At 51.4% G+C, this 25,528-nt stretch overlaps 1 protein-coding gene across 14 annotated transcripts in view; it reads left to right on the forward strand.

Annotated features, from left to right (window-relative positions):
• Positions 1-25,528, forward strand: part of MSI2 (RNA-binding protein Musashi homolog 2-like) — a 437,683-nt gene that overhangs the window by 270,876 nt on the left and 141,279 nt on the right. For all 14 annotated transcript variants that reach the window (XR_002336815.1, XR_002336816.1, XM_021066173.1 and 11 more), the window contains 1 exon segment: positions 9,237-9,285. Coding sequence is in view for 12 of the 14 variants with exons in the window: in XM_021066173.1 (XP_020921832.1) it covers positions 9,237-9,285 (49 nt within the window). In the remaining 2 variants the exon portion in view is untranslated.

Raw genomic sequence — 25,528 nt, forward strand, 5'->3', positions numbered from 1 at the left:
CACCCATGGCAAAGGGCCTGCCAGATCTGGACTTCTGCAGGGGACAGCCAGCCAGTCTTCAGGCAGCCGAAGATCCAGCTAAAGCCTATGTCCACACACATACGCTGTGATTAAGGCTCAGCTGTATTTAGCCATTTAGAACAGTGGTTCTCAGCCTTGGCTGCACCCCAGGACCCCTGGGGGAGCTTTAAACACTCCTCTGCCAGGCTCCCCCATCCCGGAGCCCCGATTTACCTGGTCAGGCTGGGGCCCCTGGCAGCAGGGAGTTTTTTTAAGTTCCTCGGGTGATGTGGTGAGCAGTCAAGGTTGAACACCGCTGATCTAGATTTCAGCATGAACTAATGGGCTTTTCTCGCCTGCTCCCTTTGCTCCTCCATTCTTCCTTTTGGGGCAATGATTAAAGATAGATCGTCCCCTCTTTGCAAGGCTGGATCATACTGAGCGGTTTCATTTCAATAAACTAGACATCCTTACTGAGCTCGGGGGGGGGGGGGGGGAGTAGATTTGAGTTTTGTTCAAGCTGGTTGGAGAAGAATCCCAGAGCTGTGCCTTCTTATATGCAGAAGCAATCCCGGGATAAGGCAGCCTCCAGCCCCAGCGTGGATGCCAGGCTCCTCTGTCCCGGGCCGTCCTGCCTCTTACATGAGACTCACTCCACCCTTGTGACTTGAGTGCCTTGAGTTTATAGAGCTTAAGCAGGCCTGATAAACCCTGCCCACCGGAGTATCACGGTATTGCCTTTATGGGCGTTTATTTAAGCTAACGCTTGAAGCGTTTGAGTGGGAGCAGGAAGCGAAATTGAAGGGCATTTGTTCTGGGGGAGTTTGAAGAGCTGCGTTTTCTTCTTCTGCCTTTCCTCTCCCTCCTTGTGTCTGACCAGATAATTTAAGGATCATTTGAAGTGCCATTTCCTGCTTTGCTCTCAATACATATGGTGTGTGGGTGTGTGTGTATTTGTATCCCAAGTGGGGTAAGAAATCTCTCCGGGCGTGTTGGCCAGCCACAGCAAAGCTCTGAGACATCCTCACAGCCCAGAGAATTTGCGAAGGACCAGTGGTGGACCGGATACTCCTGGAGGTTGTCCCAGCAGGCCCTGCGGTCCGTTGAGGCCTTCTAGACAGGGTCTCTATGGATGGATCGCAGGTGACTATCTCATATAGTTTCCTCCTTTCACAGATGAGAAACTGAGGACTGAGAATCGAGGTGACGTGTCCTCAGTGAGTTGGAATTAAAACCCAGGTCCTGCCCATGCTTTGGGCAACACCGCCTGCCATGCTCAGCTGCGTCCCATCCCTTTCTGAGTTATTATCAGCAATTCTTTCCCCTTTTGTCATCTCCTGGGAACAAGTTTGCCATATCCTCAAATCAGCTTCACATGGAGTTCCCATTGTGGCTTAGAGGTAAGGAACCTGACTATGATCCATGAGGATGCGGGTTCGATCCCTGGCCTTGATCAGTAGATGAAGGATCCAGAGTTGCCATGAGCTGCGGTGTATGTCGCAGGCGAGGCTTGGATCTGCTGTTGCTGTGGCTGGCAGCTTCAGCTCCAATCTGACCCTCTAACCTGGGAACCTCCGTATGCCTTGGGTGCAGCCCTAGAGACCAGAAAAAGAAAAAAGAAAAAAAAAATCAGCTTCACTCACCTGCTATGTACTTGGGGAGCCAAAACCACAGGCAGCATTGCTGACCTTTCTCTGAAGGAGCTTCTTGGCTTTGTGACTTGAAAGCGTCCCTCTTCGGCCCGTCCATGAGCTAAAAAGTCTCACCTCTGGGACAAGATCGGCGGCATCTTCAGCTGCTTCTGAATTCACTCAGCAAGGATGTCTGGCTCACAGTACATCTTTAGACATTCTAAAGAGGGTTCGCTCATTCATTAAATGAATTAGGAGTAGCGAGGCATCACCCACTGACTGGAGTGCTCATTATTGCAGATTTTCATGGTGCTCATTTAGTGAGCAGCGCGAGGCCGGTTTCTCTTGGCGTTTCCAGGATCTGGGTTCAACCGCACTCCCGGGTGAGATTGCAAAGCAGTCCCTTCACACCCTCCTACCTGTATTCTGCTGGAAAGGGGCATTGATCGTTTCATACTCAGCTCACGTTCCACTCCTTTTCTCGCCTTCGTTCACAGCCGAGTGTTATTTGAGACTGTCTGCCTAGCTTCTTAGAGAGGAAACAATTTTTTTTTTTTTTTTTGAGAGCAGGGACTGTGTATGAGTCACCTGTTGCCACGAGAGTGCTGTGTAACAAACGACCCCAAAACCTCAGTAGCAGACAATAGGTGTTTACTTTCGGAGTCTGCCGTCCCCTGAGAGCCGTTCTCCTGATACTGGCTGGCTCCCTGGCATGGTTGGAAGGTGACCAGCTGTCAGCCCATCTAGACTGGCCTCACCTGGGGCAACTGAGGAGACTTGGCCCTGCCCCACGGTCTCTCGCCCCCCAGCAGGCCAGCCTGGGCATGCCCTTCTCACGGTGACGGCAGAGGAGAGAGAGAGAGAGAGAGCAAGGTGCAACATAGGGACCCTCATAAGGCCGGGCCCCAAACAGACATCCTAGTCTCTCCACCTCTTTTATTGACTGTAGGAAGCCAAGAACTGGTACACAGGATGGGGAAAGAGGCTCTGCCTCTGTCGAAAAAGAGGAACTACAGAACTACAGAATAAAGGGTATGGGGTCATGAATGCAACCCATACACCATGGACCTCTATCATTTGCCTCTTATTTGGAACTTAGGCTGAGGCTTTGCCTCTAGTGTGTACCTACTGAATACATGTCCCGCCAGAGTCAAGTCACTTGAATCATTTTCTAATCAAGTCTGAGTTGACTGAAGGGTGTAGACATTAGCTGGAGTTTACCCATTAGAAGGAAAGTTTTCTTGTCCTCCGAGGAGAACCTCAATTTTTTCTGCATTGGGTGTGGGGACAGCTTGGTTGCCAATGAGTCCCTCTTCTTGTCCTCTTTTCCGTTGTGCGTTCTGCTGTTGTCATTTGAAGGATCTTGGAGTTTAAGTGTCCGAGAGACAGGGAACGCAGGGGGAGACCATGGCCATGCTGACGTGCCTTGGTTGCCTCCGGGAGAGAATTTGGTGCACATATTGAGCGCTGAGTGTATGTAAAGAGGAAGAAGCAGCTCTGACCAGTGTCTTTAACTTCTGTTCGTGTTTCTCATCCCTGAGAGCAGCACATGGAAAGTGGGTCCCCAGGCCAGCAGCTTGTGTCCGTATCACTCAGGAGCCTATTAGAAATGCACATGCTGCTTCCTGAATCAGATGGGGAGGTGGTGGCTTGGGGAGCAGCCTGGGGGCAGCCCTTAAGAGGTTTCCCAGGGAATTCTGATGAGGAGGTTGGAGAGGCCCTGCCCAGCCCCCTTGGGCCATGGAGACCCACGACTGACCCGCTGAGGAGGTCATGGCTAGTCTGAGCCTGGCGATAGTCACGTGCTCAGGGCCTCCTGGTGTCTCACCCAGATGTCCGGGGTGGGGGGCTCCCCAGCCACCTCCCTTACAAGTTACTTGCCCTACTGTGTCATTCACAAAGATTCACCACCGAGGATGCCACCCCCACTGTAAGTTATTAGAAGGCCCATCTCAAGGTTGGAACAAACTCCTTCTCCCCAGACAGACCAGGCCTGTGCCAGGAAGTGGCACGGACTGTGCTCAGGTTCGAACACCTCCTCTTCGTCTTGCACCCTCCCTCTGGGGACCCCCAGGACCACTATGCCTGTGGGCCCCCACCTCTGGTATGAAGAAGTCTCTCTGGCCGATGAGGGCATTGTCAACACAGCATAAATCCCAGTGCCCAGAGTTCCCGTTGTGCCTCAGCAGTAATGAACCCTACGAGGATCCAGGTCCTCATGGGTTCGATCCCTGGCCTCACTCAGTGGGTTCAGGATCCAGCAGTGCCGTGAGGTGAGGTCGCAGACTCTGGGAATCTGTGTTGGCTGTGGCTGTGGTATAGGCTGGCAGTTTGACCCCTAGCCTGGGAATTTCTATATGCTGCAGAAGTGTCCCTAAAAAGAAAAAAATAATAATACCAGTGATGATTTTGAGGAGGAGGGTGTCATTTCAGCAGAGCGAATGGAGTTTTCTCCCCCAAGTCAGAAAACTACCTGTGCCCAGCACCACCTTCCCCCCGCCCCTCGCCCCCCAGGCTCTGTAGCGTTCTTTTTTTTTTTTTTTTGTCTTTTTGTCTTTTTGCCATTTCTTGGGCTGCTCCTGCGGCATATGGAGGTTCCCAGGCTAGGGGTCAAATTGGAACTGTAGCTGCCAGCCTACGCCAGAGCCACAGCAATGCGGGATCCGAGCCAAGTCTGCAACCTACACCACAGCTCACGGCAATGCCGGATCCCTAACCCACTGAGCAAGGGCAGGGATCGAACCCGCAACCTCACGGTTCCTAGTCGGATTCGTTAACCACTGCGCCACAACGGGAACTCCTGTAGTGTTCTTCTAACTCCGTGAACAAGGCCTGGCCTGCAGGCTGAAGTGAGTGACTCTGCACAGCCAACTAATCTACCGTGTGTGTGTCTGTGTGTGTGTGAGAGAGAGAAACAGACAGACAGATGGACAAATGGACAGAGTTTTCCATTCACTCCCTGCAGGGCTGGACACCAGCTACCTTGACCGTGTCCCTCCCACCCCTGTGATGGAGGCTCACACAAGCCGCTTCTGTGTGATTCACATAGCACCGTGAGAAACAGCCCCGTATGTGAAGCCGTGTTTTTCATTCTATTCAGTCTTTGTATATTCAAATTCTTCCAGTTTCAGCTCTTGCTGTTCTGCCAGATTTCCATCGCATTGAAGGCTTCTCTGAATTAATAAGTGTTTTGCCGTCGCTGAAAAGTTTTTCTCCCTGCAAGCACCGGGACTTATCCATATTGATCCCCCCCCTTTCTCTTTCCTCCCTAGCTCCTTCGTAGATGTTTTATTTTGTAAAGTGTTAATGGAATTTTTCTCTCTCCCTGACACTCTATCTATTCAGGAGGGCTTTGCGTGGCCCATTGTGCACGGGCCCATAGAGAGGAGGGCTCTTTATTTTTTACGACAATGGTTGCCCCCCAAAACATACACTGATCCTCCTCGCCCACCAGGGTGGAGTGAACGTTGGGAGGGCAGCGTCAGAAAACATCCAGACGCAGGAAGGAAAAGAGGGGCCCCATTATACACGGTGGAAAGGGGCGAGGGGGTTGAAAATACTTTTTAAAAAATTCAAAATATTTATTTCCTATGGAGATCTGTGTTTCAGTCCCCAAAACACGGCCAACACAGAAGGGAGGCTGTTTTTCATACTGTTCCGCATTTTCAGCTCAAAAGAAGGACTTGGCAAATGTCTTAGAAAATATGGCGATGGATGTGAAACAGATGCCACATTTACCTGCGCGATACCCCGCAGGCTTCACCCGCCACCCACTGGCACCCCAGGCAGTGGAAGCCTTATCAAGGCCCAGGGTCTGAGTCTGCGATGCCATATGCTCAAGTGTGACGGCTCTGTGTACAAACAAACCAGCTGATCTTCTGGTGGTTTTGCTTGAGGGGTGCACGGGGAGGCAGACGGTGTGTGGTGTATCCCTCAGCAGGTGCCTGGGGGCGCTCATCAAGCCTGCCTGGCCAGGGAGGGGTCTGGTGAAGACGCCCCACTCTCTAAACGAGCATCCCCCCTCCCCCCACCTCAGCCTGGTGCCCGGGAGAGAGAGGACAGCTCCCTGCTGAGGAGCAGTCACCATGCAAGGCCATTTGCCTCCCAGTAACTGACTTCAGAAATGGGGACCAGAAGGGGAAGGCCCCAGGAGCCTGTTTGTTCAGGCTCGGTTGCTTAGCAACACAAGGGGGCCCTGACTCCAGAAGGGATGTTTAAGCTAGACCAGGCCCTTCGAGGTTTGTGTCTGGCTTGCCTACCCCCTCTTCCATTCTTACCTTGACTTTGCTTTTCCCCCTATTATCTTTGATCGCATCTAGAAAAATGGATTTGATTTGTCTGGAGGCACCATTTTCAACCTGGTTTTATTGCTTCGCCCAGTGTCTCCCCCCACCCCACCCCCCAATTGGAGATGTGCGTCTGAGAAGAGTGAGGAATGAATAGCCGATGATTCTTTTTCTCAGCTGGCTTCGCTCAGGCCCCCAAGCTCATTTGTGAGCCTTTGAGCTCCACTGAACAGTGCTCGTCCTACACACACACACACACACACACACACACACACACACACACACGCTGAAATTACTCCAAGCATAGAGCCCTCTAGCTAACAGTTTTGTCCACTCAAAAGCACATGGTTGATTGTATTTTCACTGCCAACCTTGGGCACAGAATGAATGAGGCTGCTCACTTGGCCAAACCAGGTACAGTCCACAGGGCTGGTGGACTTGACTTGACAACACTTGCACTAAAGATGTGTCTTTTGCGGTGCAAATAAAACATTGGAACGCAAATAAAAAGGAGTGGAAGGAGTTCCTGTCATGGCGCAGTGGTTAACGAATCCGACTAGGAACCATGAGGTTGCGGGTTCGATCCCTGCCTTGCTCAGTGGGTTAAGGATCCAGTGTTGCTGTGAGCTGTGGTGTAGGTTGCAGACTTGGCTCGGATCCCGCATTGCTGTGGCTCTGGTGTAGGCCAGTGGCTACAGCTCCGATTGGACCCCTAGCCTGGGAACCTCCATATGCCGTGGGAGCAGCCCTAGAAAAGGCAAAAAGACCAAAAAAAAAAAAAAAAAAAAAAAGGAGTGGAACACAAGTCCGATCCCGTTGGATAAGTGTGTGTTTCTTGAGATCTACGTGGAACGTGAGCGTGGATCCTGAGTGTCTAGAAAATGACTGGAAGGGTTGCAGGATGATTGGAAGGATGGAGAAAGGGACTAGAAGAGAGACAGAAGCTGCCTTGGGAATTTTCCTCTCTTTGATGCTTTTGACAAGGTCCTAGCCTCAATGTATTAATCTGCTGGGGCTGCCATGACAGAGCCCCACAGGCTGGGTGGCGTAAAGGACAGAAATGTATTTTCCCACAATTCTGAAGGCTAGAAGTCTGGGGTTGAGGTGTTGACAGGTGATTTCTTCTGAGGCCCCTCGCCTTGGCTTGGGCGGGGGGAGGTGGCCACCTTCTCTCTGCATCTTCATTCAGTCTTCCCTTTGTAGCTCGGTCCAGATTTTCTCTTCTTGCAAGGACATCGGCTGTACAAATAAGAGCCATGCTATCGACTGCATTTTTATGTCATTACCTCTTTAAAGACCTCTCCAAACACCGTCAGATTCTGAGAGAGTATCTGAGACTCTGACTTCAATTTTGCGAATTTGGCCAGGGCGGGAGGTGGACACAGTTCCGTGTGTAACAACCAAGGTGGTAAAGTTCCGTTCTTTATAACTGGGGACAATTTAAATATCCATCAGGAAGATAATTGAGTAAACTACAGCTTTTCCCTCTGAAATAGTATGCAGCAGTCAAGATAGTATTCATAATACCTCACACCCATTAGGCTGACTGCTGTTTTTTTTAAAAAAGGACATAATTAAGGAGTTTCTGTTGTGGCTCAGCAGTTAACAAACCCGACTGGTATCCATGAGCATGTGGGTTCGATCCCTGGCCTCGCTCAGTGGGCTAAGGATCCGGCGTTGCCGTGAGCTGTGGTGTAGATCGTAGACATGGCTCGGATCTGGCGTGGCTGTGGCTGTGGTGTAGGCCGGCGGCTATAGCTCCGATTGGATCCCTAGCCTGGGAATCTCCATATGCCTCGGGTTTGGCCCTAAAAAGGCAGAGACCAAAGGAAAGGCATAATTGACAGGTGTTGGTCTGGATGTGGAGAAATTGGAACCCGCGTGCCCTGTCAGTGGGGATATAAAATGGTACAGCTACTGTGGAAAACAGTGTGACAGTTTCTCGAAAAATTAAAAATAGAATTACCATATGAGCTAGCAATTTCGCTTCTGAGTATATATACCCCAAAAGAATTGAAAGCAAGACTGGGAGTTCCCGTCGTGACTCAGCAGAAACTAATCTGACTATTAATCATGAGGACGTAGGTCTGATCCCTGACCTCAGTGAGTGGGTTAAGGATCCGGTGTTTCTGTGAGCTGTGGTGTAGGTTGCAGACTCTGCTCAGATCTGGCGTTGCTGTGGCTGTGGTGTCAGCCGGCAGCTACAGCTCCAATTCAACCCCTAGCTTGGGAAGCTCCGTATGCCATGGGTGCGGCCGTAAAAAGACAAAAAGAAAGAAAGAAAGCAGAGACTGGAGATATTTGTTCACCCATGTTCATAGCAGCATCATTCACAGTAGCTAAAACCCAAGTGTCCACCCACGGACAGATGGATAAGCCAGCGTGATCTGTACATAAGTGGAATGGATGAAGCTTTAGACACTAGGCTGAGCGAAATAAGCCAGTCACGAAAAGACAAGTATTGTGTGATTTTCCTTATACAAAGCACTTGGAGTGGTCACAGACGTAGGGACAGAAAGTAGATGGGTGGCTGCCGTAGGCTGAGAGGACGGAGGGGAGTTACAATTTAATGGGGTTGCAGTTGCAGTTTTTCAAAATGAAGAAAGTCCTGGAGATGAGCGGTGATGAGGATAGTGCGACGTTACGAATGTGTTTAATACCCCTCAACGCTACATTTAAATGGTTATGGTGGCAATTTTTATGTTATGTGTATTAAATAAACCACAATAAAAAAATAGGACAATAGTATGCATGGTGGTTATAATCTGCGAATTGTTTGCCATGTTGCACTGTTATCTTAAAAAAGAACAGGGAAAATTCCATATACAGTATGATTTAAACTATTAAAATAGGCATAGATTTTTTTTTTTTTTAAAGCAGAAACTGATGGGCAGTGCAACAGATGTTAACTGTGGCCGTGCTAGGTTAGAAAGACTAATTTTTTTTTTCTTTTTTTTTTTCCTGCTTTTTAGGGCTGCACCTGCAGTATATGGAAACTCCCAGGCTAGGGGTCTAATCAGAGCTGCAGCTTCCGGCCTCAGCCATGCAGGATCCATGCTGCGTCTGCGACTTATACCACAGCTCAGGGCAATGCCGATTCTTCACCCACTGATCGAGGCCAGGAATCGAACCCCAAACTTCATGGTTCCTAGTCGGATCCATATCTGCTGCGCCACAACGGGAACTCCTTTTTTTCCTAATATTTGTATTTTCAAATAGTTTCTTCTGTAAGGGAGACTGCCCGCCCCCCCCCCATTTTTACTGTTTTGTATCTTTTGTTGAATTCCTTTATGAAGCAGACTCTCTGTTTGCTTTGCAGGTGGAGGATGCAATGCTGATGTTTGATAAGACGACCAACAGGCACAGAGGTAAGTGCCCCCATGGGAGAAGGTCGCCCCTCGTCCTCTCCTGGCTTCCACCTCTTCTCACCCCCAATCCTCCAGACAAACGACACAGTGACAACTCCAAAATCGGGCAGGTGGGGGGTGACGTCCGTGGTAGGTCTGTATTAATGGGGGGCCACGACTGCAGCGAGCGTGGATATCGGACAGTTAACACACACCACTGCCTTGTCGGATGGTGAGCTGGCGTCTAATTATGCAGCCACACCCAACATGCGCCCTGATAACACTTCCAGTCCTGGCTTCCTTAGTCTTTGCGAAACCACGGCACCCCGCGCTCCCAGTGGAAATGATTCACAGCGGTGACTCAGTTGGGTTCTCAATTTGCATTGAAGGAGGTGGTGTAGATACTGTCAGTCTAAAGGGGAAAAACAAAGCCTCGTCGTAGGTTTATTCGTTGTGTACTGTGACTTGGGACTTGGAAACGCCCTTCCGTGGCACTTGAATGTTTCCAGGCCGTCTGCACTCATATTTTCTCCTGAGCGCTTACCGTCCTGTCCATGTTTTAGAAAACGGGTCGTTGGCTTTCCTGTCCTGGTGCAGCGGAAACGAATCCGACTAGGAACCATGAGGTTGTGGGTTCGATCCCTGGCCTCGTGCAGTGGGTGAAGGATCCGGCGTTGCCATGAGCTGTGGTGTAGGTCGCAGACATGGCTCAGATCTGGTGTTGCTGTGGCTGTGGCATAGGCTGGTGGCTACAGCTCCGATTAGACTCCTAGCCTGGGAGTTTCCATATGCCACGGGTGCAGCCCTAAAAGGACAAAAGACAAAAGAAAAAAAAAAAGGGAAGAAAACGGGTCGTACCTTTGGGTCTATGAACTCTTGAAATGACATGCAAATGTTTTATGTTTTTCTTGGGAGAGTCTTTGTAGCTTTGAATAGATTCCCAAAGGGGTCTCTGACCTCTGTTACCCCCCCCCAAAAAATAAGACATTGAAATGATTGCTTTTAAAAGAAAATTGGACAAATCTCGAAAATCCTCCCCAGAGGAAGCAGGGTCAAAAGGTAGGGTTTTGTGTTCCATCCTTCTGTTCTCAGGAAGCTCCTGGTTTCTGGGGTTCCTGTTAACCGGGGGATAATGACAGGAGGGTTTCCGAAGGGGGTGGTGGTGGCAGGAAGCAGTGTTCTTGAGAGAAGGCTCCAACGAGCAGCGTTTCCTCGGCACTTGGATTGCATTTCGATGTTTCTTGTGTTGTTTACATTCTTGCTGTCACCTGTGATTAGAAGCAGTTACCCAGGGCTGACGGTACGTCTCTCCTGTTCTGAGCAGGCAGGCTGGGGGAAAGGGAGGAAGGAGTGGGGTGGGTCGGATGCTGGCGGGGGTGGGAGAAGGAGGGGGCTGTCCTGAGTGCGCCTGGGAATCTGGCATCTCCCGCATCCATCTACAGCATCCTTAACAGGCAAGGCGGAAAACCGGACCGTCCGTGATGTCTGTGTTGGGAATGGATGGGGAGGGGCTGGAGGATGAGGAGTGGGGCGAGGCAAGGGGAGAAGGCAAGGGAAGAAGACAAGCGGGAGCCCGATTGCCTTTGTCTTCTGCAGTGCAGTGCTCTGTCTGGAGTGAGGGCCAAGGAGCCAGTGGAAGGTGGTGCCCGTGATGGGTGGTCCTGGGTCACCTGCCTGTGTGGCACCAATCTTTACGGTTTTCCCAGCAGCACTTCCACAGGCATCCTCGGACTTGGTCTTCATGGCAGCCCCCAAACGGTTGCTGCGACTTGGGGAAAATCCCCTACGTTCTTTATGCCTCAGTTTATTCATCTGTAAAATGGGGGCAATATAGTACCTCTGTATAGGATGGTTGGAGAGGGTGCTGCCAAGTCCATCAACGTCATAAACGTAGCTGTCATCGTTGTCGTCGTCATCCTCCTCCTGTTACCATCTTCCCCTAGGTTCTGAGGATGGGACAATGGAGGCATAGAGGGGGCGCTTCCCCCAAGGTCAGAGCAGGGACTCTCACCCCTGCTCTTTATCATCTCCACGTGGGCTTGAGTTTGTTAAGGTGGATGTTTTCATCCCTCTGTCTTCGGTGAGGGCGAGATCCGTCTGAACGTGGCACTGGTGGTCAGTGTTGGAATTTCAGAATCCTAGAAGTTTCCCGAGTGGCTTCTAGGCAGTGCTGTTGTTGTTGTCTTTTTTTTTTTTTTTTTTTTTGTCTTTTTAGGGCGTCACCTGCTGCATATGAAAGTTTCCCAGGCTGGGGGTCTAATGGGAGCTTCAGCTGCTGGCCTATGCCAGAGCCACAGCAACACGGGATCAGAGCCATGTCTGCGATCTACACCACAGCTCACAGCAATGCCGGATCCTTCACCCACGGAGCAAGGCCAGGGATCGAACTCACTCGCTCATGGTTCCTAGTCATGTTCGTTACCACTGAGCCATAACGGGCCTCCCCATTCTTGTTTGAATATCAGTGAATGATGGTGTTTGGGGTCTCCTGCTCTGGGCCCGGCCCTGTGTGGATGAGTCGTCTCATGGAACCCTCTCAGCTGTGCAGGGAAAGAGGCTTGTCGTCGTCTGAGGGACCGAGAGGGCTGGTGACTTGGGTCCCTCAGCTGGTGGTTGACAGAGCTGGATTCACATGCAGGATGTCAGGCTCTAGAACGCACTGCAGAGGAGGGGCCGGGGGAACTTATCCCCAGAGGCCTCCGACTGTGGGTGAAGTCTCTTCCCCTTCTCCAAAGGCGCCAGGCAGCGCAGGGATGGGGCAGCGGTCCCTCCGTGACCGGGTGAGGGGAGTGTTCCCTGTTGTTCGGTGAAGGGAGGTCATTCCAGGGCCCAGGGATCAGTGGCTTCAGGAATGTCATCACTCACTGGCCCAGGTCAGGACTTCCCGGCAGCGCTGGCAGGAAGCAGGGTGGGCAGAGCCCCTGGTGTAAGCACAGCCCTGCCCCCAGCCAAGGCAAGGCCTGCCCGACATCCTTAGGCCCTGCCAGCATTCAGGATTCCTGTGATGGGTGCTGGACTTCTTCGGTAATTCATAGTATCAGAACAAGATGAAAGGCAGAGTCTTTTATTTTAAAAAGTATTAAAAATCGGAATTCCCATTGCGGCTCAATGGGTTAGGATCCCGGTATGGTGTCTGTGAGGATGCAGGTTCGATCCCTGACCTCGCTCCATGGGATGAGAATCTGGCATTGCCGCAAGCTGCAGTGGAGGTCACAGACACGGCTCGGATCTGGCATTGCTGTGACTGTGGTGTAGGCTGGCAGCTGCAGCTCTGATTGGACCTCTAGCCCAGGGAGCTTCCGTATGCCCAGGTGCAGCCCTAAAAAGAGAAAAAAAAAAAATTTTTTTTTTTTTTTTTTTTTTAAAGATGATGGCAGAGCTTTCAACCAGGAGTGAAGCCTTTCTGAGCACAGGCTGCCCACCCATCTAAGAAGCTGGTCTGAGTGGACGCAGCCTGCAGGCAGCTGGATGCTGCTTGCCAGGGGAGGGGAGGTGGGGAGAGAAGGCAAGAGGGACAGAGTGTAGAATATTCGACAGGAAGGACCTGCCTGACACCTGCCGCCGGTTTCCTCCTGTATAGAAATCTGCTTCCATGGTTCTTCCCGTGTAGACAGGGGAGTTTTGGCCCATACACGCTTTCCAGCCCCCTCCAAACATCTGAGGAGTTTCTCTTTGGACTGGGCGCTGAAGCTGGGGTGATACTTCAGTGATTCAGAGCATTAGGGAAGGCATTTTTTTTTTTTTTTTTTTTTTTTAAAGAACGTATCACAGTAGAAGCACAAATCAGGGGTGTGGAGCAAGCGGGCCCCACAGCCCTGGCCTGATGGAGTGTGCATTTGGAATCAGGTGATAAGCACAAGAAAATAAAATCCTTCTGCAGCCACCTTGCCCCAACCTTCCCTTCACCTCCTCGGCTTCCTGTTTTCCATTATCTTGTCAAGAGGAAAGTGCTGCTGTGGCAGAAGTTTGAGGACACCTCTCTGGCTGGCACTGCCGCCAGCTTTCTGCTTAAAGAGGCCCGGGCCATTAACCCCTCGTGCTGTCCTGGCACCTGCTCATCCTTCCCGGCAACTTCTAACCCAGCCCCGCAGGGCAGCCCGGGCGGTGATGTGTTTTCACCTGCGAGCCCCGGGACCTGTTTTCCACGGCTGTGCAGGCAAACCCCCGAGGTGCAGGGGTCTGGCTTTCTAGGGGTCAGGTCAGCCAGGCTCACGGCCCCACTCAGGCCACACTTGCCATTCTGAGCTGGGGGGTCAGGGCAGAATTTCCACGTCTTGCCCCACAGTGTCCGCTCCTTCCCTGTCCCCACCCTGGTCCTCCAGGCACAAGGGGGGCCCTTGGTTACATTCCCACCGAAGTTTGCTTCTCCTGTTCACAGAAGCACCAGCCTTTATTTCTTCCCCGTTTACATCGGCGCTGGGACTCCGTAGCACCGTGGGAAAGAGTCCCGGGGACAGCAGACGCTGAGCCCTCCAAGGATGTGTGGCCTCCGTCCTGGAAGCAGGACAGTCACTCGGCATCTGACTCACACGGAAGTCCTTAGAGGGACGCCTTCCCGCTTCTGCTGCCCCTTGGTGTTTAGCCCCGGAGCACTTTTCCTAACCTCCCGGAACCCCTCAGGCTCCGCCTCTGGAAGATATAGCAACTGAGAGTGATGAGCTCCAGGACCTGAAATAGGTTTCTGGCTTTGGGCTTTTTTTTTTTTTTTTTTTTTTTTAATGTCTTTTTGCCATTTCTTGGGCCGCTTCCGCGGCATATGGAGGTTCCCAGGCTAGGGGTCGAATCGGAGCTGTAGCCACCGGCCCACGCCAGAGCCACAGCAACTCGGGATCCGAGCCCTGTCTGCAGCCTACACCACAGCTCACGGCAACGCCAGATCCTTAACCCACTGGGTGAGGCCAGGGATCGAACCCGCACCGTCATGGTTCCTAGTCAGATTCGTTAACCACTGAGCCGCCACGGGAACTCTCCTGGCTTTTGGCTTTTGAACTGGAAGTATGTCCCAGGTTATTTCCCTTTTTTTTTTTTTTTTTTTTTTGAGCTAGAGAGGGGGAGCTGTTGTCACAGGTTGGGATATCCTTGAGGTGGGGCTCGGCATATGGGAGCTTCACTGGGAGATGGGGCGATGCCAACCTGTGATGCCCTGGGGAATTGGAAGAGAGGGTGATCCTCCAGCTGTCCCAGTTACTCCTGTGGGCGGATCAGTCATTGGAGGCAGCCCATCTGGGAGGCAGGTGTGACGTGGGCCGGAACTGAGGAAGTCCTGGAGGGGGCGCCAGCAGGGGCCATCGTCCAGCCTCTGAGGAAGAGGACCGTCGTCCCCGACATCCCAGTGCACACTGTGGTGGTACGGGGTTCTGTGTAAACTCGGTTGTGTTAACACTCCGGTGGAAACAGCCACTTCTGATTACCCGCATACCAGGTGCTTAGCACCTGCTGTGGGATCTTTCCGACAGGTAGCTGTAGGTGAACAGAGCTGCCCAGAGTCGCACGCTAGTCTGTGCAAAGCTCAGATGTAAACCCAGCCTGTGTGCCCCTGAGCCCATGCTTTTAGCTGGTCTGCAAGCACAGGGCTAGGCAGTGGTTTAAAGCAGGGGAATTGGTGATCTTAAGGATGGGAGCATCTGCTTGGTTGTTTTTTTTTTTTTGCCTTTTAGGTCACACCCACGACCTATGAAAGTTCCCAGGCTAGGGGCCAAATGGAGCTGCAGCTGCCAGTCTACACCACAGCCACAGCAACATGGGATCTGAGCTACGGGTCTGCGACTACACCACAGCTCACAGCAACACGGATCCTTAACCCACTGAGCGAGGCCAGGGATCGAACCTGTGTCCTCATGGATGCTAGTTGGGTTCATTAACTGCTGAGCCACGAAGGGAACTTGGGGAGCATCTTATTACTAGTCCTTCTGTACACCTCGCCTCGTGCTGGACTACAGTGTTCCTCCATTTTCAGATGGAGAAACTAAGGGGTGTGGAGCTCGGGAATGCCGCAGGGCAGGTTCCTGCAGCCAGGTGAGGGGCCGAGCTTTCAGTGGCCCCGCCCGTCGCTTCCTTCCCTGGCCTTCTCAGAAATGACTTGTGCCCTGGGGGGTGGGGGGCAGAGAATGGTAGCTTTCCAGTCTTTTCAGAGTCATTTCATTTGCTCTCTAAACATTCTTAGGGGTGGGCTGAAAAATATTGGGCTGATCATCAAAGGATTTCATCATTGGGGAAAGTTTGTTGCTTTATCCTTGCAAAACTCAGATAAGATCTTGAATGCAGCATTGGTATTGATCCCAGAGCGGGGCTGGAGGTGGGCAGGGAGGGAAGAAGCCACACGGTGCTGTCTCTTCTAATTTGATTGTTGGTGGGCGGCTGGTTGAGAGCCAGGGGGCAGGAGGGAAGGTGAAATGCTTCAGCACTCTCTCCCCTCTCCCCACATCAGTTTGAGAAGGTGGATGGTGGGGAGACTGGCTGCTGAAACGCATCTCACACTCACTTCCTTGGCGGGGGGTGGGGTAGGGAGCCCCCGAGGAGCTCTTTCCAGGGCAGCCTCAGCTGTGCCCCCTCTCTCTGACGTCAGGGCCGGCACTGCCAGGTCCCTCTAAGTCTGGGGCATCAGCCAGGTGGCTGGAGGCCTCGCAGAAAATGAGACGAGTGTCTTTGAAGCTTCTCAGGTGGCCTGAGGAGGGTCAGCTGGGGAGGGAGTGCTTTTTGGCTGAGTACAAAGGAGGCACCTGGGGACAGGCCTTCTCCCTCCCCGAGGCTTCCATCACCCAGCAGGCCTGTTTGCTCCGGAATCGGGAACAGGATCCACCGAGAGAAAAGGAAAGATCTGTGTGATGGATGACTGCTCTCCGGACTGTTAGCAGTTGCTTTATTAGTGCAATGCTCATGGCTTTGGAAAGGAACAGCAGCTCTGAGGCAGCCCCCTGTCCCCCTCACAGAGCACCATCCCAGCTGGCTCCCTGCACACAGAGTCCTTTCCTGGGGCGGCTGGGCCTGCCCAGCGCTGCCCGGCTGGAAGGGTGCCCCGGTGGGCCCGGCGGCCAGAGGGAACAGCTTTCTGCAGGCTCACCTCAAGGCAGCCAGACTGAGCTTGGCTTCTCCCAGGAAGCTTGTACAGCATCTCTATCCCAAAAAGCAGTTGACCGAAGTTTCAGGTCTCCATCATTTGCGTGATGGGTTTATTTATGAAAACAGTGCCTGGGAGTTCCCGTTGTGGCGCAACGGAAACGAATCTGACCAGGAACCATGAGGTCGCAGGTTCAATCCCTGGTCTTGCTCAGTGGGTTGAGGATCCGGCATTGCTGTGAGTTATGGTGTAGGTTGCAGACACGGCTTGGATCTGGCGTTGCTGGCCAGCAGCTATGGCTCTGATTTGACCCCTAGCCTGGGAATTTTCATTTGCCGCGGGCGCAGCCCTAAAAAGACAAAAGACAAAAATAAATAAATAAATGAATGAAGTTAAAGCAAACAAAAAAAACCAAACAGTGTCTGTAAGATGTAGCTGAAGCCGGGCTAGAAGATAATGCCTTTCTTAGGAGAAAAAACAGCCCTTAATGTCGTGACTACCTGCCAGACACTCACTTTTGAAATTGACCTCCCAAGTCCAGACTGACTCTCTCATGTACGCTACAAATGATTAAAAAATCACACTGTGATTGTTTGTTTATTGATGCCTGTTTCCCAAGGGGGAGGGAGAATGGAAAAAGAGTTTCACCAAAGGCGTAAATTAAATTAAAAATAAAAGGACGTGGCTTCATTTGTAGGTGTGGGATGTCAAAGATAATGTGTGTGCTTTTTTCCTGATGAGATTCTGTTTTGACTTTATTTACCTGGGAGACAGGGTTGGGCCTTTGTGGCTGACACATGTAACAAAGAGGGTAAGTCCTTCTGGGTGGGAAAGGGTTGTTGGATGGGGCAGAGAAGGGTTTGCATGATAAGGGTTTGCAGAATCACCGCTGCGGTGAGGACACCTTCCTGATGCGACACGGGGCATCCCATAGAACACCGGGACCCAAGGTCGGGGGATGGAGGTGGGTGTGCAACGGGGTCCACCCTGCTGGCGTCATGCCTTTTCCTTCTCCCCCACCTCACAGATCTGCCCTCTTGTCCCTGTGCTAGTTACCGATGCCATTAGGTACCCATCACACTCTAGCCCAAGTCTGAGATGTATTGAGGTGTTTCCTGGCGACCTGGAAGCCAGTAGCTCATCATTATGGCTCTGGATCCCAGTTCTGCACCTGAGTCGGAAGCCTAGGCGACAGGAAGTCTGCTGGTCTGTCACACGCAAAGGGTCTTGGTGGGACAGAGCCTTCAGCCTAGCAGCCTAGCCATGCAGGCTCTTTCATTCAAGTAGAGGTCAGATCAGGTGAGGCCATGGTGAGATCTGTTGGTGGCCGTGTGGGGCACCTGCTTAAGAAAGGGATTGATAAACTTGGAATGTTTGAATGGGGCAGAAACGCAGCATGACTGAGTCTTCCCCAGTCCCACCTGGATAGAAGAGCCTGGGTGGGTGGCCATGGGTGTGGCGGTGACGTGGACATTGATTGCCACCTTTGGGTTCCTGGAGCGGTGCTGCTGGAAAACGTAAGCAGACTTGACATTGGACACACTTCCGTTAGAAGGAGAAAGAACTGCCACGTCCCACGGTGGCCAGAATGGACAGCCACTTGCCTCTCCATTGGCGTCTGTGCTCCCGGGGCGGGGGGCGGGGGGGGCCGCTGGTGCTAAAGCTGGCTACTTGAGGGGCGCCCCCCTGTGAGGCTGAAGACAGTCTTGCAGGGCTTTTGCCCAGGGGCCGTGCAGCCTGGCTCCCGCCCCCTTGGCCCCCAACACAGACCCCTCAAGACCTGACCTATCCTGTCACCTGACCCATCTCAGGACCTCCTCCAGAGGGAGGGCAGCCACGGAGGGGGTGAAGGAGGGGAGCAGAGGGGAGAGAGCTCCCCCCACCCATCCCGAGCCATCTCTCAGAGCCGAGCCTCCAGAGCTGTCTGCACATTTTATTTTCTCGTTAAATAAACACCATTAGCCTTCCCGAGAAATTGGTGCAAACATGACCTCGCAAATAACCAATTAGAAGGGCAGGGTTGAAGGGGACCGTGAATTTGCAAACATGGAGAGGAGACCATTAAAGATGCCCGCAGCTCCCCCAGCCCTGGCAGCATCGATCTGAGACCTTAATTTTATTTCTGACAGGAAAGCAAGGAGCACGCCTGAATTTTTTTTTTTTTTTTTTTTCCCTGCGCTAACGACATTCCGGAAGCACCCATGCCGGCACCGTCTCTTGAGCGATCCATCAACGCGGGGCTCGGTTTCACCTACTTCCTTTGCAGGCGGGACTCACATGGAGCCTGCAGCGCCTGGCAGGGGAGCCGAGGCCGTTTGACCCCTGGATGCCCTGCGGGGTCCCAGCCGGAGGGTGAATCTGAAACTCCTTTCCTGCCGAATAGAAGCCCTGGCACCGAAAAGGTGGTGAGGTAGTTGGCCTTCCTGCCTCCCTCCTGGCTGGGGCCCACAGAAGCAGAAAGGGAGTGGGCCCAGGGTCAGCCACTGCATTGACCCAGAAACAGCTTTTTTTTTTTTTTTTTTTTTTGTGGAAGGGGACAATGGAGCTTTTGTTCAGCCCTGTTCCCGTAGTGGCCTGGCTCTGACTCTCACAGGGTTTAAGATCTCAGTGAGGGCAGCGTGCTGAGGCCCGAGGAGAGAGGAACCTTCAGCTTAGTGACCTAAGTAAAAACTTCCCGTTTCTCAGCATCACGGTGCTACTAGGGTCCCGTAGAGGGCTGACCTCCGGGACCAGGGCCGGGTGGCTGCCTCCTGCTGGGACTCGGGGAGCCTCCGTGATTGTGCAGCTCGGGACCTGAGCTTCTGTTTGGGCTTTGAGCTTGGAGGACATTCCCTGGCCCATCTGTGTCTCTGTCACAGGGAACAGAGCCTGAGTTTAGGGCTGCCCAGCCTTGGTTTGGGTCCCAGCTTCCCGTGGACTTTTGATCACAGGCAGTCTCGGAAGGGCTGTGAGCCCTGTTTCACTCTCTTACGGAGGCAACACACCGGCTCCGTAAGAGTTAATGAGTCAACCTATGAAAAGCCCAGAGCAAGCAGTCAGTACCCAGTGGCCTTAGCTCTGTCCCATTCCCTCTTAAAGAACTGCCTGTTGAACTTTTTTAGACAAATTACAATCTTTGGGAGTTCCCATCGTGGCGCAGTGGAAACAAATCCAACTAGGAACCATGAGGTTGTGGGTTCGATCCCTGGTCTCACTCAGTGGGTTAAGGATCCGATTGCCATGAGCTGTGGTGTAGGTCAAAGACGTGGTTCGGATCTGGCATTGCTGTGGCTGTGGTGTAGGCCAACAGCTACAGCTCCAATTCAACCCCTAGTCTGGGAGCCTCCATATGCCGCAGGTGTGGCCCTAAAAAAAAGCAAAAACAAACAAAAAATTACAATCTTTGTTTGAATTTTTAAGACCTAAAAATTTCCCTCCCTTCACACACAAAATACATATTTGCCTGTGCATGGATATTTCTGAAAATGATAATCACAAAATTGGTAACAACTCGTGAGCATGGCACAGTGGCTAAGCACACACGCTCTGGAGTCAGACAGCTGATGTGTGAACCTAAGCTTGGTGACATAATAGCTGTGTGACCCTGGGCAAGTTCCTTCCCCTCTCTGGGACTCAGTCCTCATCTCTAAAACAGGAATGATGACATCCGGTTAGTGTGAGACTTACATTGGTATAAGTATACAGTACTTCAAATAGTCTCTGGCTACGGTAAGGACACAGATATGTTTTATGCACAAATCCGTATGGATGTAAATATACATAATTTACTAAAAATAGCATTTGCTTCTGGGGAAGAGGATTAAGTGACCATTGAGGTCCAGAGATACAGGAAAATAGTATATCATTTACCTTTTGAGTTTTTGCACCATGCGCGTTTATTCCTTAGTCAAACAATGCTGTGCGCTTTTACGGCTCATCCAATTTGAACTGTAAAGGTAGTGAGAGAACCGCGTGAGAGAATTTTCAAAAGACAAAGTTCATCCCATCCCAGCACGGTAACACAAGAGCTATCGTCCCTTTCGCCTTGTTTTTCAGCTTGGCTGTCATTATGGGTTGGTACCACATGTGGCATCTCACACTTTGCCGAGTGAGAGATGGGTCCTGCCTCATGGGTTTTCTGCCCTGCCAGGAAAAGGGGATCCGGGGGCGCCCATCAAGTCTGGATTATATATGCCGCCCAGAATCCTTTGCCTGTAAGTCGCCTCTGTCTTTTTCTTTCCATAAACAGAGAGACGGGTAGATAGATGAGAATTGTCTTAGTAGTTTCTGCTCTTCCCAGACAACGTGCTATTAATAGACTAGCCAGACTGGCCCCGGGCTAAAAAGAAGCCCAGTTTGCTTGAGTTTATCCCAGACCAGAGGTGAGAGAGGTCAGAACAGGGAGACCCTTTGTTCCAACATTTCAAAGTCTTTTTAATTAAAGACAGGAAAGTGAAATGCATTTTCCTATCCCAAGTGATGATGCTCAATATATGGGGACCTTACACAATGTAGCATCCTCCGGGGTCCTCGTTGCTTAAAGCTTAAAGAGTAGGGAAGTTGGTGAGGTGTCTGGGCCAGGTGGCAAAGGGGTGAGAGCCCTGGTGTCCTGTCACACTCCTGGGTTCAAATCCCAGTGCCACCTCTAACCAGCTTTGTGATGTTGGGCAAGTTATTGAACTTCTCTCAACCTCTCAGTTTTCTCATCTGTTAAATGGGGAATGTTATTAACTGATGGACTTGCTTTGAGGTTTAAGAGGAAGAATTTATGTGAAGTGTCTGATGTTTATATTATCTGCATATGTTAACTTTATCACTGACATAATAACTACTGTTACTACTAATAAGAATACTTTTGGGGAGTTCCCGTTGTGGCTCAGTCGGTTAGGAACCTACTCATTTCCATGAGGATGCAGCTTCAGTTCCTGGCCTCGCTCAGTGGGTTAAGGATCCATTGTTGCCACAAGTTGTGGTGTAGGTTGCAGGCCAGGCTTGGAGTTGGCGTTGCCAAGGCTGTGGCATAGGCCGGCAGCTGCAGCTCCCATTCGACCCCTAGTCTGGGACTTCCATATGCGGGAGTGTGCCATAAAATTAAAAAAAAATAATACTGTTGGGAGTTCCCTGGTGGCTCAGCCAGTTAAAGATCCAGTGTTGTCACTACCATGGCTCTGGTTACAGCCGTGGCATGGGTTCAAACCCTGTCCCAGGAACTTCCAACTTCCACATGCCTCCTGCGCTACCAAAAATCAAAAAATAAATAAACAAATAAATAAAAAGAATACTGTTGCTGTCCCTCCTTGAGGAATGAAGGCTAAAGCCTGCTGATTGCAGAAAATGATAATACTCTAGAGAGCTATTGGCACATGCTGTTGGGTTTTCCCCTGTATTGTGGGTTGAGTTGTATCCCCCCAAAAGTTGTGTGGAAGCCCGAACCCCTAGTATCTCAGCATGTGACCTTGGGTGGAAATAGGGTCTTTGCAGATGTAATCAAGTTATATGGGAAGAAGTTAGCTCACTCGCGAAGGGAGGCACACGGGGACATGTCACATGCCATGGAGGCAGAGACGGGAGTGTGCACCTGTAAGCCAAGAGAAGCTAAGAGAAAGAGAATAAACAGCTGTTGTTTTAAGCCCCCCGGTTGGTGGGGCTTTGTTACAGCAGCCCTAGGAACCTGGCACAGAGGACAAAGCCGCGCTTCCTGATGGGCGCGTCCCCTGCTCACCAGCGGCCTGCAGTCACAGTGGGCGGGCACAGCCTTTTCTCCCTGCAGGCTCCTGTCCATGTCACAGCTGCTCCCTCTGCAAAATTATGTGAAGAGAAATTAGAGAAAAGACCTTCTACCTAACTGAGAAGGCGCCACCAGATCCTGATAGAGTTCCCGGCTTGCCCAGGTCCAATTTGGCCAAAGACCATGAAGTTGACCTTAGGGTGTTGCAGATACTTTTTGGTGGGGAGAGAGAGAGAGAGACTGGAAGAACCCTGAGGCATAATGTTGAATTTGTAGTCTTCCGAGCTCAGTCATTTTTCTTTATAAGCCAAGGAATTACCAATACACTCAGGAGTTGTCTCAGAGCCCCTGACTCCAAGTATGCACACCATACGCAGTAGACTAGTGTTCCCAGCTGGTCCATTCAACTTGGCTATTTAGGGAAATAAAAATAAGGGCAGAGAGAGAGAGACAGATGGAGAGAGAGAGACCAGGGGAGCTCATATGTACGGTAATAAAAAACCTTGCCATCCTTACATTCCTGCCCCGACTTCCACCCTAGAAAAAAATAAGACAGAAAACACAGTGAGACAACCACTAAACTTCAAAACCCTGCCAAACAGACTTCTTGATTTCTTTATGTTGTCCCAGCAACCCTTCCAGGCAGGAACATTTGCCAAATTCAATCCTAGAGTGAGTTTCTGAACAAAATTAATGCAGCTGAGGGTCAAAATGGGTAACACCTACAAAGTCTTGGGGCTGAGGCTGCCGGTGGGCACAACAGTAATTAATAGTTTCAGCCCCTGTGCGGAAGTGCTTCTCTTAATCCCTGGGTTTGGTTGGCAAAGCCAACAGTGCGAAGAAACAACTGTCATGGTTTTACGGTGATCAAAGTTGTGTGCCTTCGAGCACTTCCTACAGACTTGAAATTTCTTCCTCAACTTGCCACCCCATCTTGATCGCAGGGAATAGTTGAAAGCGCCTCCTTCTCTCTGGATGTTTCCAGCGCTGGTGCCTGTGTTCCGGCACCCCAGGCGGAGCCGGCGCCTCTGCACCAGATCTGCAAAGCGCATGGTGCCGACGTCGGATTTATTATCTCGGAGGCTGGGCAGGTTCATGGATGATTCATGACTCTGCTTTCCGCTGCCGCTGGAGGTGACATCATCCATCCTGGACCCAGAATAGATACAGAAGCAACAGTGGCCCCTGTTTTGTGTCTTTCACCAGCCCCGGGCTCCCTCCCGTATCACACCCAGCAGCTGTGTGTTCACTGAGTAGAATGGTGGTGGGTGGACCCAGACAGCCCGTCGGAAGTAGTTAGAGGCTGAAAATGTGCTCGGATGCTGTTGTGGCTGCACCAGCAAGCAGAGGAGGGAACTTGCCCAAAGTCCAGCCCTTCCCCTTCTGCTCCTTCTGTTGGAGTTTAGACTTTTACCCATAACCCAAAGAGCTCTGTAGCTCCTGTGGCCAGCTTTGGTTTCTTCACTGGGAGACGGGTTGGCCAGCAAGGTCTAGGTGACATAAGTCATCCTACAGCCCAGCATTAGATGCCCAGAAGATGAGCGATTGCTGTCACGTGGCAGGTCTGGACTGCATCAGCGGTTTTCAGCCCTGGATGCACATTACAATCACCCGGGGAGTTTTTAAAACACACCAGTGTCTGCCCACGCCCACCCCCCTCCAAGATCAATTAAGTGAGACTCAGGGTGGGAGCCCTGGCACAGATAACTTTCAGGTTCCCCCAGCTGGAAGTGGATGTGCCGTCAGGTCTGGGAACCCCCGGTCACGTGATCTCCCAGGAGCCGTCCAGCTTGAAAAGCTTTTAAAAGGCAGCTTTTTAGACTGGGCCTGTGACCCCGCCATGCGTCTGGCCATCTGGACAGCAGGGTAGAGGGTCCTCCTTGGCTTGTGCCCTGCCTGGTGCATAAGCCCAGGAAGGGTGGTGGCCTCCAGTGATGGATATGGGGAGTGGGAGGCATGTTTAACTCCCATTCCACTGTGCTGGCTGTAAGCCTAGTTATACCCCCCCCCAATAAAAACCCCACTTTGCTGTTTTCCCAGCACTGTGCAGATGAGCCCTAAAATGCTCCCGCTGGGCTGCGGAGTCTCTCCCTTCTCCAGCTTTGCCCCAGCCATGCTCCCTGCAGCCTGGCACTTCCCTAACAGGGCCGCCCGCACAGGCTGTTCCCTGGGCTGCCAGGAACAGTCTGTCTCTCATTCCCAGCCAACTCCTTCTCGGCTTTCAGGCCTGGGCTTAAATGCCCTTTCCCCGGGGAGATCTTGCCGGACCCGCAGACAAGGTCGGCTCCCAGCTGCGTCTGTGCTCCCGCCTGAGTCCTTTATGGCACCTCTCGGTTCCTGATGATTGTGTTATTCGCGTGAGGATTTGATTCTTCTCTGTGTCTCCTGCTTGGCAGACAGTGTTAACACATGACAAGGGGGTGGCTGGGCTCACCCTCCTCATCTCGGTCCATGGTCTCATTTGGGCAACGATTGAGGGCGAGCCGTCTCCACGGCTTCGCTGGGTGCTTTCCCCCACCCCAGCTGAGACCTGCCCTTGCAAGAGGGAGCTGCAGCGGTCTTGGCGGGAGGATGGTGTCGGAGCCACAGCGTCTTCCAGAGAGGGCTTTGGAGAACTGAAGAGATGGTTCTGGAACACTTCTGTTTCTCCAGCACCTCAGGAAGAGATCAGTTACCCAGCAAACTGATGGGAGTTTTTTCTTTCTCAAGAGAGGAAAAGTGCCCTTGGTGTTACCGTAATTGCCCATTACAGCTGATCTGGATAAAAGACTGAAAATATCAGTTCAGTTTTTTAAAAAAGGATCCGTCCTGCACTCCAAACCTATGATGCCTGGTGGGCTGGTGAGAAGGCGTGTTCCAGCCTGGGGTCGGTACCAGGATTTAAAAGGCTCGTGCAGGGAGTTCCCGTTATGGCTCAGCAGTAACCATCCCGACTAGGATCCATGAGGATGTGGATTCGATCCCTGGCCTTGCTCAGTGGGTTAAGGATCCAGCATTGCCGTGACCTGTGGTGTAGGTCTCAGACACAGCTTGGATCCCCCATTGCTGTGGCTGTGGCATGGGGCAGCAGCTGCAGTCCTAAAACACAACCACAACAGCAAAATAAAATAGATAAATAAAAATGAAACGCTGGTGTGAAAGGTGTTACGGACGGATTCCTCAATTTTCTCCCCACTTCCAAAATCACTAGGCTTGGCATCTTAAGTCTTCTTTTAATTAAGTTGATTCATTTGCCCTGGAAAGATTTCCTGATTCAGCTAGTATATTTATGTATAAACTACTCTGGAAACACCTGGCAATTTTTCTGAGTGACAATAAGGAAACGTAGTCTGAAAATTATGGTTTAATTTGCTCCCTCCCCCATGATGTCTTACCTTTTTAAAAATGGGTAAGATTTACACGAGAGGCTTTGTATTTTGCCCATCGTGCTAATCCTGTTTTACAACAGAAATATGTATCAACAATACCTAATAATTTCCCTTTATGTATTTTTAGAACAC

The sequence above is a fragment of the Sus scrofa genome, chromosome 12 (genome assembly GCF_000003025.6).
Source record: "Sus scrofa isolate TJ Tabasco breed Duroc chromosome 12, Sscrofa11.1, whole genome shotgun sequence".
Taxonomy (NCBI): Eukaryota; Metazoa; Chordata; class Mammalia; order Artiodactyla; family Suidae; genus Sus; species Sus scrofa.